General features: G+C 35.3%; 1 protein-coding gene across 2 annotated transcripts in view; it reads left to right on the top strand.

Annotated features, from left to right (window-relative positions):
- Positions 1-12,822, top strand: part of JAK2 (Janus kinase 2) — a 93,781-nt gene extending 80,959 nt beyond the window's left edge. For both annotated transcript variants that reach the window (XM_065908178.1, XM_065908177.1), the window contains 3 exons: positions 9,984-10,101; positions 11,613-11,726; positions 11,975-12,822. In XM_065908178.1, the coding sequence (XP_065764250.1) occupies positions 9,984-10,101; positions 11,613-11,726; positions 11,975-12,082 (340 nt within the window). In that variant the 3' untranslated portion in view covers positions 12,083-12,822. The remainder of the gene's footprint in view (positions 1-9,983; positions 10,102-11,612; positions 11,727-11,974) is intronic.
- The last annotated feature ends 87 nt before the right edge of the window (positions 12,823-12,909 follow it).

The following is a 12,909-nucleotide window of genomic DNA, read 5'->3' as shown; positions in this document are numbered from 1 at the left end:
CTTTGTTCTTTATCAAGGTTGTTCCCTTTCTCAAAGGATCTTTTGTAGTTTCATACAAATTTTAGAATTTTTTCTAGTTCTGTGAAATATGCCGTTGGAATTTTGGTAAGAATTGCAATAGATCTGTAGATTGCTTTGAGTGCTGTTGTTGTTGTTCAGTAGCCACGTTGTGTCTGACTCTTTGTGACCCGTGGACTGTAGCACACCAGGCCTCCCTGTCCTTCACCATCTCCCGGAGTTTGCCTAAGTTCATGTCGATTGTATCAGTGATGCCATCTAGCTGTCTCATCCTCTGATGCCCTCTCCTCCTCCTGCCCTCAATCTTTCCTAGCTTCAGGGACTTTTCCAATGAGTCAGCTGTTTGCATCAGGTGACCAAAATACTGGAGCTTCAGCTTCAGCCTCAGTCCTTCCAGTGAGTATTCAGAACTGATTGACTGATTTTGATCTCTTTGCTTTAAGATTGACTGGTTTGGTTTCCTTGCTGTCCACGGGACTCTCAAGAGTCTTCTCCAGCACCAGAGTTTGAAAGCATCAATTCTTTGGCACTCTACCGTCCTTATGGTCCATTTCTCACATCCATACATGACTACTGGAAAGACCATAGCCTTGACTATACGAACCTTAGTCAGCAAACTGATGTCCTTCCTTTTTAGTATACTGTCTAGGTTTGTTATAGCTTTCTTCCAAGAAGCAAGCATCTTCTAATTTCATGGCTGCAGTCACCATCCACAGTGATATTAGAACCCAAGAAGAGGAAATCTGTCACTGCTTCCACCTTTTCCCCTTCTCTATTTGCCATGAAGTGATGGGATCAGATGCTGTGATCTTGGTTTTGTAATATTGAGCTTTAAACCAGCTTTTTAATTCTCCTCTTTAGAGGTTCTTTAGTTTCTCTTTGCTTTCTGCCACTAAAATGGTATCATCTGCATATCTGAAGTTGTTATTTCTCCCGGCAGTTTTGATTACAGCTTATAACTCATCCAGCCCAGCATATCGCATAATGTGCTCTATGTATAAGTTAACAGGGTGACAATAAACAGCCTTTACATACTCCTCTCTCAATTTTGAACCAGTCAGTTGTTCCATATAAGGTTCTAGCTGTTGCTTCTTGACTGGCATACATGTTTCTCAGGAGACAGGTAAGATGGTCTGGTATTATCATCTCTTAAAGAATTTTCCAGTTTTTTGTGATCCACACTATCACAGACTTTAGCATAGTCAGTGAAACAGGTAGATATTTTTCTGGAATTGCCTTGCTTTCTCTCTGAACCAGTGAATGTTGGCAACTTGATCTCGAAGTTGTTCTCCAACTTGATCTCCTGCTTGTTCTTGCTTGAACATCTGGAAGTTCTCGGTTCATGTAGTGCTGAAGCCTAGCTTAGGGAATTTTGAGCATAACCTTACTAGCACGGGAAATGAGTGCAATTGTCTGGTAGTTTGAGCATTCTTTAGTACTCCGCTTCTTGGGAATTGGGATGAAGATCAACTTTTTCCTGTCCTGTGGCCACTGCTGAGTTTTTCAAACTTGCTGACATATTGAGTGCAGCACTTTAATAGTTTCCTAGGTTGGTCATAGCTTTTCTTCCAGAGAGCAAGCATCTTTTAATACCGTGGCTGCAGTCACCATCCAGTGATCTTGGAGCCTAAGAAAATAAAATCTGTCACTGTTTCCATTGTTTCACCATCTATTTGCCATGAAGTGATGGGATCAGATGCCATGATCTTAGTTTTTTGAATGTTGAGTTTTAAGCCAGCTTTTTATTCTCCTTTTTCACTTTCATCAAGAGGCTCTTGAGTTCTTCACTTTCTGCCATTTTCAGTCTTTGTTTCTGCCCTCATCTTTGTTATTTCCTTTCTTCTAATAACTTTGGACTTTGATCTTTTTCTGGTTACTTTAGGTGTAAATTCAGATTATTTGTGAGATTTTTCTTATTTCTTGAGGTAGGCCTGTATTGTGAGCTTCCTTCCTAGAACTACTTTTGGTTCATTCAGTAGATTTTGGTGTGTTTTATTTCTGTTTTCATTTGTCTTTGGATTTTATTTTTCTCTTTTGATTTCTTCATTGACCTATTAGTTGTTTAGTAGCATGTTGTTTATTTTTTAAATTGTATGTTTATTATTTTTGGCTGCACTGGATCTTTGTTGCTATGCACCGGCTTTCTCTAGTTGTGGCTAGCAGGGGCTGTTTTCTAACTGCAGTGCCCTGGCTTCTATTGTGGTGGCTTCTCTTGCTGGCTAGCACGGGCTCTCGGCTGTGCAGCCTTCAGCAGCTGTACACGGCTCTGCAGCTGCAGACTCCGGAGCTGTGGCACATGGGCCCAGTTGTTCCGTGGCGGGGGCAGCCTTTCCGGACGGGGAGCTGAACCAGGGTCACTGTATTGCAAGGTGGATTCTTAACCACGGGACCACCAGGGAAGCCCCAGCATGTTGTTTAATCTTCATATTTCTGTGGTGGTCCAATTTTCTTATTGTGATCTCTAATTTCATACCATTATAGTTGGAAAAGATGCTTGATATGATTTCAGTCTTCTTGAATTATTGAGACAACTTGTGGCTTAATATGCGATCTATCTTGGAATGTTCCATGTGCACCTTAGAAGAATGAGTATTCTGTACATACCTTTGAACTCCATCTCATCTAATATGTCATTTAAGGCCAGCTGTTTCCTTATTAATTTTTCTGTGAATTATCTATCCACTGCTGTAAGTGGGGTGCTAAAAAGTCCCCTATTGTTGTTATTGTATTGCTTTTAATTTCTCCCTTTAGGTCTCATAATATTTGCTTTATATATTTTGGTGCTCCTATGTATGTATAAATGTGTATTTATAAATATGTTTTTCCTTCCATCTAGTCTGTGTGTATTTTTACCTCCGAAATGAATCTCTTTTATGTATTACAAAGATAGATACACACATGATGGAATACAGTTGAATACTACTTAGCCTTAAAAAATAATGAAATTTTATCATTTGCAACAACATGGTTGAACTTAGAGGGTTAGACAGAGAAAGATAAATACTGTATGATATCACTTATATTTGGAATCAAAAATACAACAAACTAGTGAATATAACAAAAAAAGAGGCAGACTCACAGATACAGAGAGTAAACTAGTGGTTGCAAGTAGGGGGGCATTATGGGGGGCTGAATGGGAGGTGCAAACTACTGGATGTAAGATAGGCTACAGGGATATATTTGTTCAACATGGAGAATATAGCTAATATTTTGTAAATGGTATATAACCTTTAAAAATCATATAAAAAATTTTTAAAAATCAGGTGCAAAAAAGTTGTATTGAACCAACATTAAAGAAACAACAATGTAAAACATACTAAATACAAAATTTGTTGTTTTGGAAAATAGTTATTTTTTATAAAAATATTATTTATGCTAGTATTACTGGGTTTATTGTTATTTTTAATGATACTTTTACGTCTCCTTGGTTTTGAAATCTAATATGGTAAATATTAGTAGATACAACCCACATAAACAAAAGCTTTGGGGGCACGTCCGTAATTTTGTAGTGTATCAGGGACTTCACACCAGAACTGGTGAGAGAGGACTAGTTAGACAACTTTTTCAGGTATCTAGGTCATTGATTTTGAAACTCTTTGTGCATATATACTCATTGAAAGAATTATCAAAAACTATATTCTTTATGAAATATTTTAAAATTTTATATGGTTGTAAATATTTTGTAAAGTATTATAAATAATGACATTAATACAAGACATATCAATCCTTTAGAGTATACAGTAAAATCCAAATGCCACAGCAACTTGATACCGATTGTCACCCACTTAAAAAGGTATAGGAATGTTCTTTATCTTTCTGGCTTACTTCACTCTGTATAATGGGCTCCAGTTTCATCCACCTCATTAGAACTGATTCAAATGAATTCTTTTTAACGGCTGAGTAATATTCCATGGTATATATGTACCACAGCTTCCTTATCCATTCATCTGCTGATGGGCATCTAGGCTGCTTCCATGTCCTGGCTATTATAAACAGTGCTGCGATGAACAGAGGGTGGGATGTTTCAAAAGAACAGCATGTATATTATCTATGGTGAAACAGATCACTAGCCCAGGTGAGATGCATGAGATGAGTGCTCGGGCCTGGTGCACTGGGAGGACCCTGAGGAGTCGGGTGGAGAGGGAGGTGGGAGGGGGGATCGGGATGGGGAATACGTGTAACTCTATGGCTGATTCATGTCAATGTATGACAAAACCCACTGAAATGTTGTGAAGTAATTAGCCTCCAACTAATAAAATATAATTAAAAAAAAAAAAAAAGTCTGAAAAAGAAAAAAAAAAAAGGTATAGGAAGAGACTTTCTTTTTGATAGAAACTTTTTGTTATTGCTTTTTCTCTTTAAAATTATGTTTACACCTCCCTTCTCAGAATTCTGCATAATGTATTTTATTTTGCACTTGGAATATATCTTGATAATCTCCTTTGTAACCAAAATACATATATAAATTGAATTAATTTTAAAATTTCCTGTGACCACAAAACTATTCATTTTTTTTCTTCTGGATTGAATTATCATTGAAGTTACTGCCAGGGTGCAATTTCCAATACAATATAAATGAATTATTAATTTAGATTAGTAATTTGAATAGTTCTTTAAAAATTTTTATTGCAATCATTTCTTAATGAGATACAGAGTTTTTTTTCCCCCTCTCCAGTTAGTCCATATAGCCTTAGGTAAATATTATTTACTTGTATAATGAGACCAGATTCAACATAAATTCCAAGTTTATTTTCGTTTTTGTAAACACAGAGAAAACTTTTTTGTATAAATAAGATGGGAATGGAAGGAGTTTTGTGATAACAATGTCATTCACGTTTGTGACTTGTGATAAGCAAAACAGTATACAGTGATCTACCAATAGAATTTATTAGCTGGCAGTTTCATTAGATCCGTTCTGTTTTCAATTTCATAGAAAACAAAGAATTAAACCCACTTGATTTTCAAAAGTGGATTTACTACCCAGTCATTAGGGTCTTTCATTTTCTCATTTTCTGGGAAGTATGCCAAAAATTTTTTTTCAAATTAATTCAAACCATGGTTTTATTCTCATGTAGAGGCATCTTGTATATACATTTATAAAAGTTAATAAACAGAATATTATTAATTTCAATACAGTATTTTAAATAACATTTTGTCATTTTTAAATACATGATTTAAATATGACAATCCCTTGCGCTATCTCAAAGATTGAGTCACTTAATGAAGAATGTCCTTTATTCAGTCTGCTTAGCAATACCAGTCCTCATAAACAAATACACTTATTTTCCGACAGGAAAAAACCTTAGTTCATTTTTCAGTTCAAGTAATTAATGTTATGAAATACTCTTTTTAAAAAAATCATAAACTATAGAACACATGTGCAGAGAGACATGTTTACAGTGAAGCTAACAAAGCATATCAGAGTTCCTTCCTTTTGAGATTCTTTCTTTTCTAATTTTAAATATTCACTTTCATACCTAACTTTATATTCTTATCATAAAGAAAGTCCCTAAAGCTTTGGGCCCTGTATTTCTTCTTGAATATCTGGAAAGATTAATCACAAAGGAAGTCAGGATAAGCTTATGTGTGTGCATGCATGCTAAGTCGCTTCAGTTGTGTCCGACTCTTTGCAACCTCATGGACTGTAGCCTTCCTGTCCAGAGGAGGACTGCAGGCTCCTCTGTCTGTGGAATTCTTCAGGTGAGGATAGTGGAGTGGGTTGCCGTGCCCTCCCCCAGGGCAGGATAAGCTTAAGATGATATATATTTAGTAAAAAAATTTCATTATTAAATAATTAAGATAAATTGCTTCTCATTACTTAAATTTCCAATACAGAATACAGAATAAAATATAGTTAAGATTATGTTTTATGAAGTAAGGCATATGGTAGAAGGCCTGTTACTCCTTCAGTAAATAAATGTTTTAGGGAAATTGAACTCTGATGTTTGACTTTGGGATGCTCAGTCGCATCAACTCTTTGCAACCCGTAGACTGTAATTCACCAGGGATTTTCCAGGCAAGAATACTGCAGTGAGTTTCCATTTCCTTCTCTAGCATATCTTCCCCACCCAGTGATGCAGCCCATCTCTCTTGCACATCTCCTGCATTGATAGGTGGATTCTTTACCAGTATCGCCACCTGGGAAGCCTGATGTTTGACTCTGGGGATTCACTAATAAGAAGCTTGTATAAAAATCAGAAATCATATCATTGTCATCATGATCAAAATTTTATGTATTTAATGAAAAAGAAAGCTATATACTTCTAGAAACTAATCAGATAGTTAGCATATTGTTTTATTTTCATAGTAGCAAGTAAAAATACTAAGTGTTTTATATAAGTAAATGAGGTCAACTAATTTTTATATAAATATTTCAGAAGGAGTTGATAGAATATATTTTAACTGACTTATTGAAAAGCAAACACTAAATGTAAAGTTTGAAAGAAATCATAATTTTTATCCATAGGATTTAGCCACCATATTTTTTAAAATATGTAATTTCATTTAAAAGAATCATTGTCATCTACATGCTTTTATTGTTCAAAAGTGTTGTTTAGCTTACAGCTTGCCCCATAGGTTCTTCTTTGTATTAAGAACTAAGAGAAAATGCTTCTGCTGACATTTTTTTTTTAATTATTAAAGCACGGTTTTGAAGTAATGGAGAATCCTTATACTGTTCTTGCTATAGAGCCCCTTGGAAAATATTTGTATGTTTTTCTGCTCACTCCTCACCTGGTTTGAAGAACTCTGTACTAGTCACGAGATAAGGATCTAACCGAAGATTGTAATGGCAGTATTGGATTGGGAGGCTGATTGGAGACATATCTAAGACATACTAAAGAAACTTAGTGACTCAGTAGACTTTGGAGTGAAAAATGACTCAAATATAATTCTTAAGATTTTCAGTTTAGGGAGTTAGAAAGATTTGATGCCATTCATTGATTGCACTGAGAAGGTAAAATAATCTTGTACAGGTTGGCTGGATTTTTTTGCCCATGGAACTTTAATGCGTGAATTTTCAGTAAGTCTGAAACACAAAAGAAGTGTCAAAGATTAAGTGGCTGTAAATTTGGGAGACCTTAGTGTGTAAGTGGATGACACTATCTTAGGGAAATTTTTTGAAAGAGAGGAAAAGCTCTAATGATGGAACTTGGGGAAACCCAACTTTAGAGAATGGAGAAAAGGAGGGAACGTGCTGGGTAAATGTTATTAAAAACAAATCTCCTCTCAACCCAGAAAGCCTCTCCCCCGAAACAGAATAGAAAGAAAACAGTTTCATTACTGAATAAACATTAACCCAGAAAGTAATGTGCATCATAAGCAGTCTGCTAAGAGATTGCAAAAAAACAGAAAGAAATCTCACTCTTGGATATGGCCAAGCCAATTCAACTTGTTTCATATATGTTCTCAGGATAAACAGTAACTAGTCCTAAAGTAAGAGGACTTGACAGCATCATCTGTCACACGTAAGTTCATCCTAAATTCACTTAGTAATAGGAGTTCCCATTTGTGTTAGCTAATTGGCTTTATCCAAAGAAAAAATAAACTTTTCATACCTTTATGATAGGAGATAGTTTTGCAACTTGCAGGAGGCACCAGCCCAAGTTAGGCTCCTACCCTCCCACTTAAACTGGGATGTAGGGGCATGATCTTCCTTGATAACTGCATTCTGAAGAGGTGGTTTCCAGGTTCTTGAGAAACACATTGCTATATGTAAACCTGGCAAAAGGCTTTTAAGCAAAAGCCTTTATTTTTATTTTTTTTCAATTATTTTTATTAGTTGGAGGCTAATTATTTCACAGCATTGCAGTGGGTTTTGTCATACATTGACATGAATCAGCCATGGAGTTACATGTATTCCCCATCCCGATCCCCCCTCCCACCTCCCTCTCCACCCGATTCCTCTGGGTCTTCCCTGTGCACCAGGCCCGAGCACTTGTCTCATGCATCCCACCTGGGCTGGTGATCTGTTTCACTATAGATAATATACATGCTGTTCTCTCGAAACATCCCACCCTCGCCTTCTCCCACAGAGTCCAAAAGTCTGTTCTGTACATCTGTGTCTCTTTTTCTGTTTTGCATATAGGGTTATCATTACCATCTTTCTAAATTCCATATATATGTGTTAGTATGCTGTAATGATCTTTATCTTTCTGGCTTACTTCACTCTGTATAATGGGCTCCAGTTTCATCCATCTCATTAGAACTGATTCAAATGAATTAAGCAAAAGCCTTTAAAAAGATTTTTACATATATTTCAAAGAGAGAATTCACAATTCTAAATTTTCTAAAGTAAATGAGAGAGTCTTTTTCCTCCTTTTCTATGTGGGCTTCTTTTTTCCTTTGTATTTATCCTTACATATGTAATGTGAAAATGAAGGGAGAAATTACAGAGTGCTTTCATGAAAACCAAAGTAAGAGAATATTTTGCAAAGGTTGAGGGAGTAGTACTCTTCAAGGAGGTTATATTCCATTTGTGGGATAAACTAGCATAACATAACTAGATATGTAAAATTTTAAAATAAATATAAAAATAATAGAGCATTACATGGTTGTGTAGTATAGACCGAAAGTACTGTAGAAATTCAGTAGCATGAGGTCATTAAGACCTTAACTAGTTAGAGGAGGCTTTCTGGAAGTGAGAAACCATAGGCTGAAGGAGAGAAGGATATTTTGAAGGAGAGATTCAGTTTATATAATTTATATTTTAAATCCCAGTTTAAAACAGATCTTTCATTATTCTCTGTAATGAATATAAACAGAATATAAACGTTGTGGACCATGATGTTCATAATTCATTGGCCAAAATTCTCCCTTGGGTAGTGTTAATACTTGAGGGAAAGGATGACACCATTTTCCCCTGTGACTTTCTATTTTCTATGTTCCCTCTTTTAATCACCCCCTTTCAGATTAACAGTTATTTTGTTTTATATGTTAATAGCTTCAAGTCTTCTCCAGCTTAAAAGGCACTTTTTTCTCTAGGATACTTGCATGCATGCCAAGTCACTTCAGTTGTGTCTGACTCTCTTTGACCTTATGGACTGCAGCCTGCCAAGGCTCCTCTGTCCATGGGATTTTCCGAGCAAGAATACTGTAGTGGATTGCCATGTCTTCCTCCAGGGAATCTTCCAAACTCAGGGATTGGACCCTATTCTCCTGCATTGCAGGCAGATCCTTTACCATCTGAGCCACCAGGGAAGCCCCCCTAGGATACTTACCTGGATTCATTTTAAGCTTAACTTGGAAAGATCAGCTTTTTTTTTTTTCATTTCTTTGAAAGTACTGTGCAATTAACTCTGGTGTTAAGGAGACAAAATTAATTTTTTTTTCTTGACTTTCAGTTATCTTTGTGTGTTGTGGTTTCCAAGACCACCCTCAGGTTTGATCATCACTAGAAGGACTCAAAAGACTCAGCATACTGTCATAAGCATAACTATGACTCTTACAGAGGAAGGATGGAAAGCAAAATCAGCAAAAGGAAAAGACTCTGTGCAAAGCCTGGAGGAAACCAAGCACATGTTTTCAAGTGTCCTCTCCCAGTGAAGTCAGATGGGACACACTTAATTCCCCCAGCAATAAATTCTGACTACATGTGTGAAATGTCATCTACTAAGGAAGCTTAATAGAGACTCAGTGCCCACAGTTTTTATTGGAACTGACCCATGTAGATATTTTCTGTCTGGCATATACCAAAACTCTAGACTCACATTTGTCTACAGAAGTGGTTTAGGTGCAGTAAGCCACTTCTGTCATTTAGGGATTGTGGAAACCCTCCTGAATCTAACATCCCAGGTACCAGTCAAGTGTCAGCATTCAACCACAGACCTTTTTGATGATTGCAAACTCAGGCCTGATGTCTTAGCCTTTTTCTCTACACCTTGTTTTTTGTTTTGTTTTTAAATCCAGTGATTTGCAGGTAAAATCGAGAGCTGGCACATCAAGTAACGCTTTTAAGTATGTTACAGGTATGCACCAGAGTCACTGACAGAGAGCAAATTTTCCGTGGCCTCAGATGTTTGGAGCTTCGGAGTGGTTCTCTATGAACTCTTCACGTACATTGAGAAGAGTAAAAGCCCGCCAGCGGTCAGTATGCTTTCTGTTTACTTTTAATGTTTTTTAACATGAGAAAAGCTTTTCCAAAGAGTAATAGTATACTTAGGGTTATTTTCGAGTTCCTCCTGGTTATTTATAAGACAACAAGCAACAAAATAACCCCCAAACTAACGCATTAAATTAACTTGAGGTTTTAAAAGGTGGGGATTGTAGTAGTTTAATATATTCTCTTAATATTATTTTTAGTAAATCCAATAAACTCATTCATCCCGAGAATTATTGCAAATGTTAAACCTTTTAAAGCAATATTTTTTCTATTCATTGTATAATTTTAATATAGGACAGTATAGAAAAGAAAATGAAAGTAGTCTCTAATTCAGCTACTTAGAGGTAACCACTTTAATATTGTAGTATGTTTTCTTTCAGGAGTCTTTTAATTTTATATGTAAAAATTAAATTTTATTTGTTTTATTTATAAAAGAAGTCACACTGTACAGTTTGCTTTCCTGCTTCTTCATTACAGATTATAACATGGACATTTTCCTATGTTAATAAATATTTACTACAAATATGACTTCTAATTTCTTAGTGGTGTTTCAACATTAAGGATATAGTTTCTGGACAGTTATTTTCCGTTTTTCAGCCTTTTAAGTAACACTCATTGAACATAGTGGCTATTCTTATATATAAATATTTATGTTTATCTCTGGTTGTCATCTTAGAGTGAAAATGTAATTGTATGTGAAACATTATGAACTCATATATAAAAGATTTTGATGATTTCAAAATGCTCTCCAGGAAATCTGTATCTCAGTTAGATTCTCAGTAACTGTGCATAGGGCTATATATTTTATCATTTGTCAGTGTTGACTGTTACATTTCCACACAGTTTTGCCAAATTGATGGGAGAGAAGTTGTACCGACTTGATTTTAATTTGCATTTCTGCCTTTAGTGTGATTGAGTACATATTTATTGGGCATTTGGGGTATGTGCATGTGTGCATTGTATCCTCATGTACTTTGCCCATTTTTATATTGGTAATTTTTCTTACCAATATACAAGAGTTTTCTGTATCTAAATAAATGTGTTCATTGTAAATATTCCTCTACCTTATGGTTCAGACTTTAATCTTATGAATTTTAAACATATGAACATTTCTCCATTGCATTTATGCTTTAATATTCATTCTGCATTTTTTATGTCCTCTTCTACATTGAACTTTTTATTTCAACTGAAATGTGATATGTGTTCAAACACAGTGTGTTTTTAGTTCACTGGTTTTGAATTCTTCTCAGGGTATTTGTGTTGAGGGTGTTACAGTTACAGAAACGGCATTATAGAGGTTCTACATTTAACAATCTTTTATGAAGTATGACTGACAAGGAAGTTTTTGAAGTTAAAATAGGCTTGTTTTTAAAAGTGTCAAGGTAAGGAAACATACATACACAGGATTTTTCCCATTTACTGGGAGAAATTGAGAATTCTGCTTCAAATTAAATGTACCAAAAATATGTCATTGAAAAGTGGGTTTGTGTTTCAGGAATTTATGCGTATGATTGGCAATGACAAACAAGGACAGATGATTGTGTTTCATTTGATAGAACTCCTGAAGAATAATGGAAGATTACCAAGACCAGATGGATGCCCAGATGAGGTAACAAAACTTTTTTTATCCACAGTAATCATGCATTTTCTTTCTCTTTTTACCCAAGGATTTCAGGTCAGTTTATGCAGTTCACTGGACTTTTAGATAAATAGCATAAACATGACTGTGGATGTAGATATAGCCATGACATATGCCTCTATAAAAAAATTAAGTGGGAGTTCGAAATTCATGTCTTCACCAATTAAAAAATGGCGCTTTGTGTTCATTGTAATTTTGGTTTATTTTCCCTTTTACAGATTTATGTGATTATGACAGAATGCTGGAACAATAATGTAAGCCAGCGCCCCTCTTTCAGAGACCTAGCTGTTCGAGTTGATCAAATAAGGGACAACATGACTGGATGAAAGAAATGAACTTCACTCTGAGACCAGAATAGACTTACAGAACAAAGTTTTGTATTTCATATTGCTGTGGACTATTGTTATGTATATCATTATTATGTATATCACAATATTAGCCAGCAAAAGTGTGGAAATACCTGCTTAAAACTTTTGAAGTTTAGTGAGTTTTTCTTCATGAGGATACCAGCCAGAAATATTGATGAAAAGTCTTTCGCAAAGAGTTTTGTAAAATATTTCGGGAACCTGATCAGTCAGTTAACATTACTTTTCTTTGGCAAAAAAAAAGAAAATTAGACATTTTTCAACTAAGAATTATGGGAGATTAAAAAATTGTAAATTTTAAATATATACAGAATACATATGTACAGTTTTTACCATAGTGAATGTATGACACCTTGGCGTCTTGTGTGATGTTTTACACAAGGGCGGGTATTCATAAATAATGTTTTCTAATTTTTCCATAGTTGATCTATGATAACTTCACTCTATAGACAAATTAAGATGCTCAGATAATTGAATATGCACCTTTTTGTCCTTGCACATCTATGTCACTGGCCAGCAATATAAGCAGGTGTATACTTTAGCTTGTTGTTCTGTGTACTGTAAATATTTTTCAAAGCAAAGGGAACAAATGTTTAGTTTTATTTGTATAGGGAATTTTCCTGACCCTCTAGAATACATTTTGAAATGGAACAAGTTTACAAAGATTAACACAATATATTTTCTTATTTGTCTCCCTTGTATTTGTTTGTGGCACGTATGTTTTTTAAATAGAACTATCTCCAGATTTTTCTAAGACTACCATGAACAGTTTTCTTTTAAAATTTTGA

Source organism: Muntiacus reevesi, chromosome 17 (genome assembly GCF_963930625.1).
Source record: "Muntiacus reevesi chromosome 17, mMunRee1.1, whole genome shotgun sequence".
Lineage (NCBI taxonomy): Eukaryota > Metazoa > Chordata > Mammalia > Artiodactyla > Cervidae > Muntiacus > Muntiacus reevesi.
Note: the sequence above shows the minus strand (reverse complement) of the source record. Positions and strands in the feature narration are given on the sequence as shown.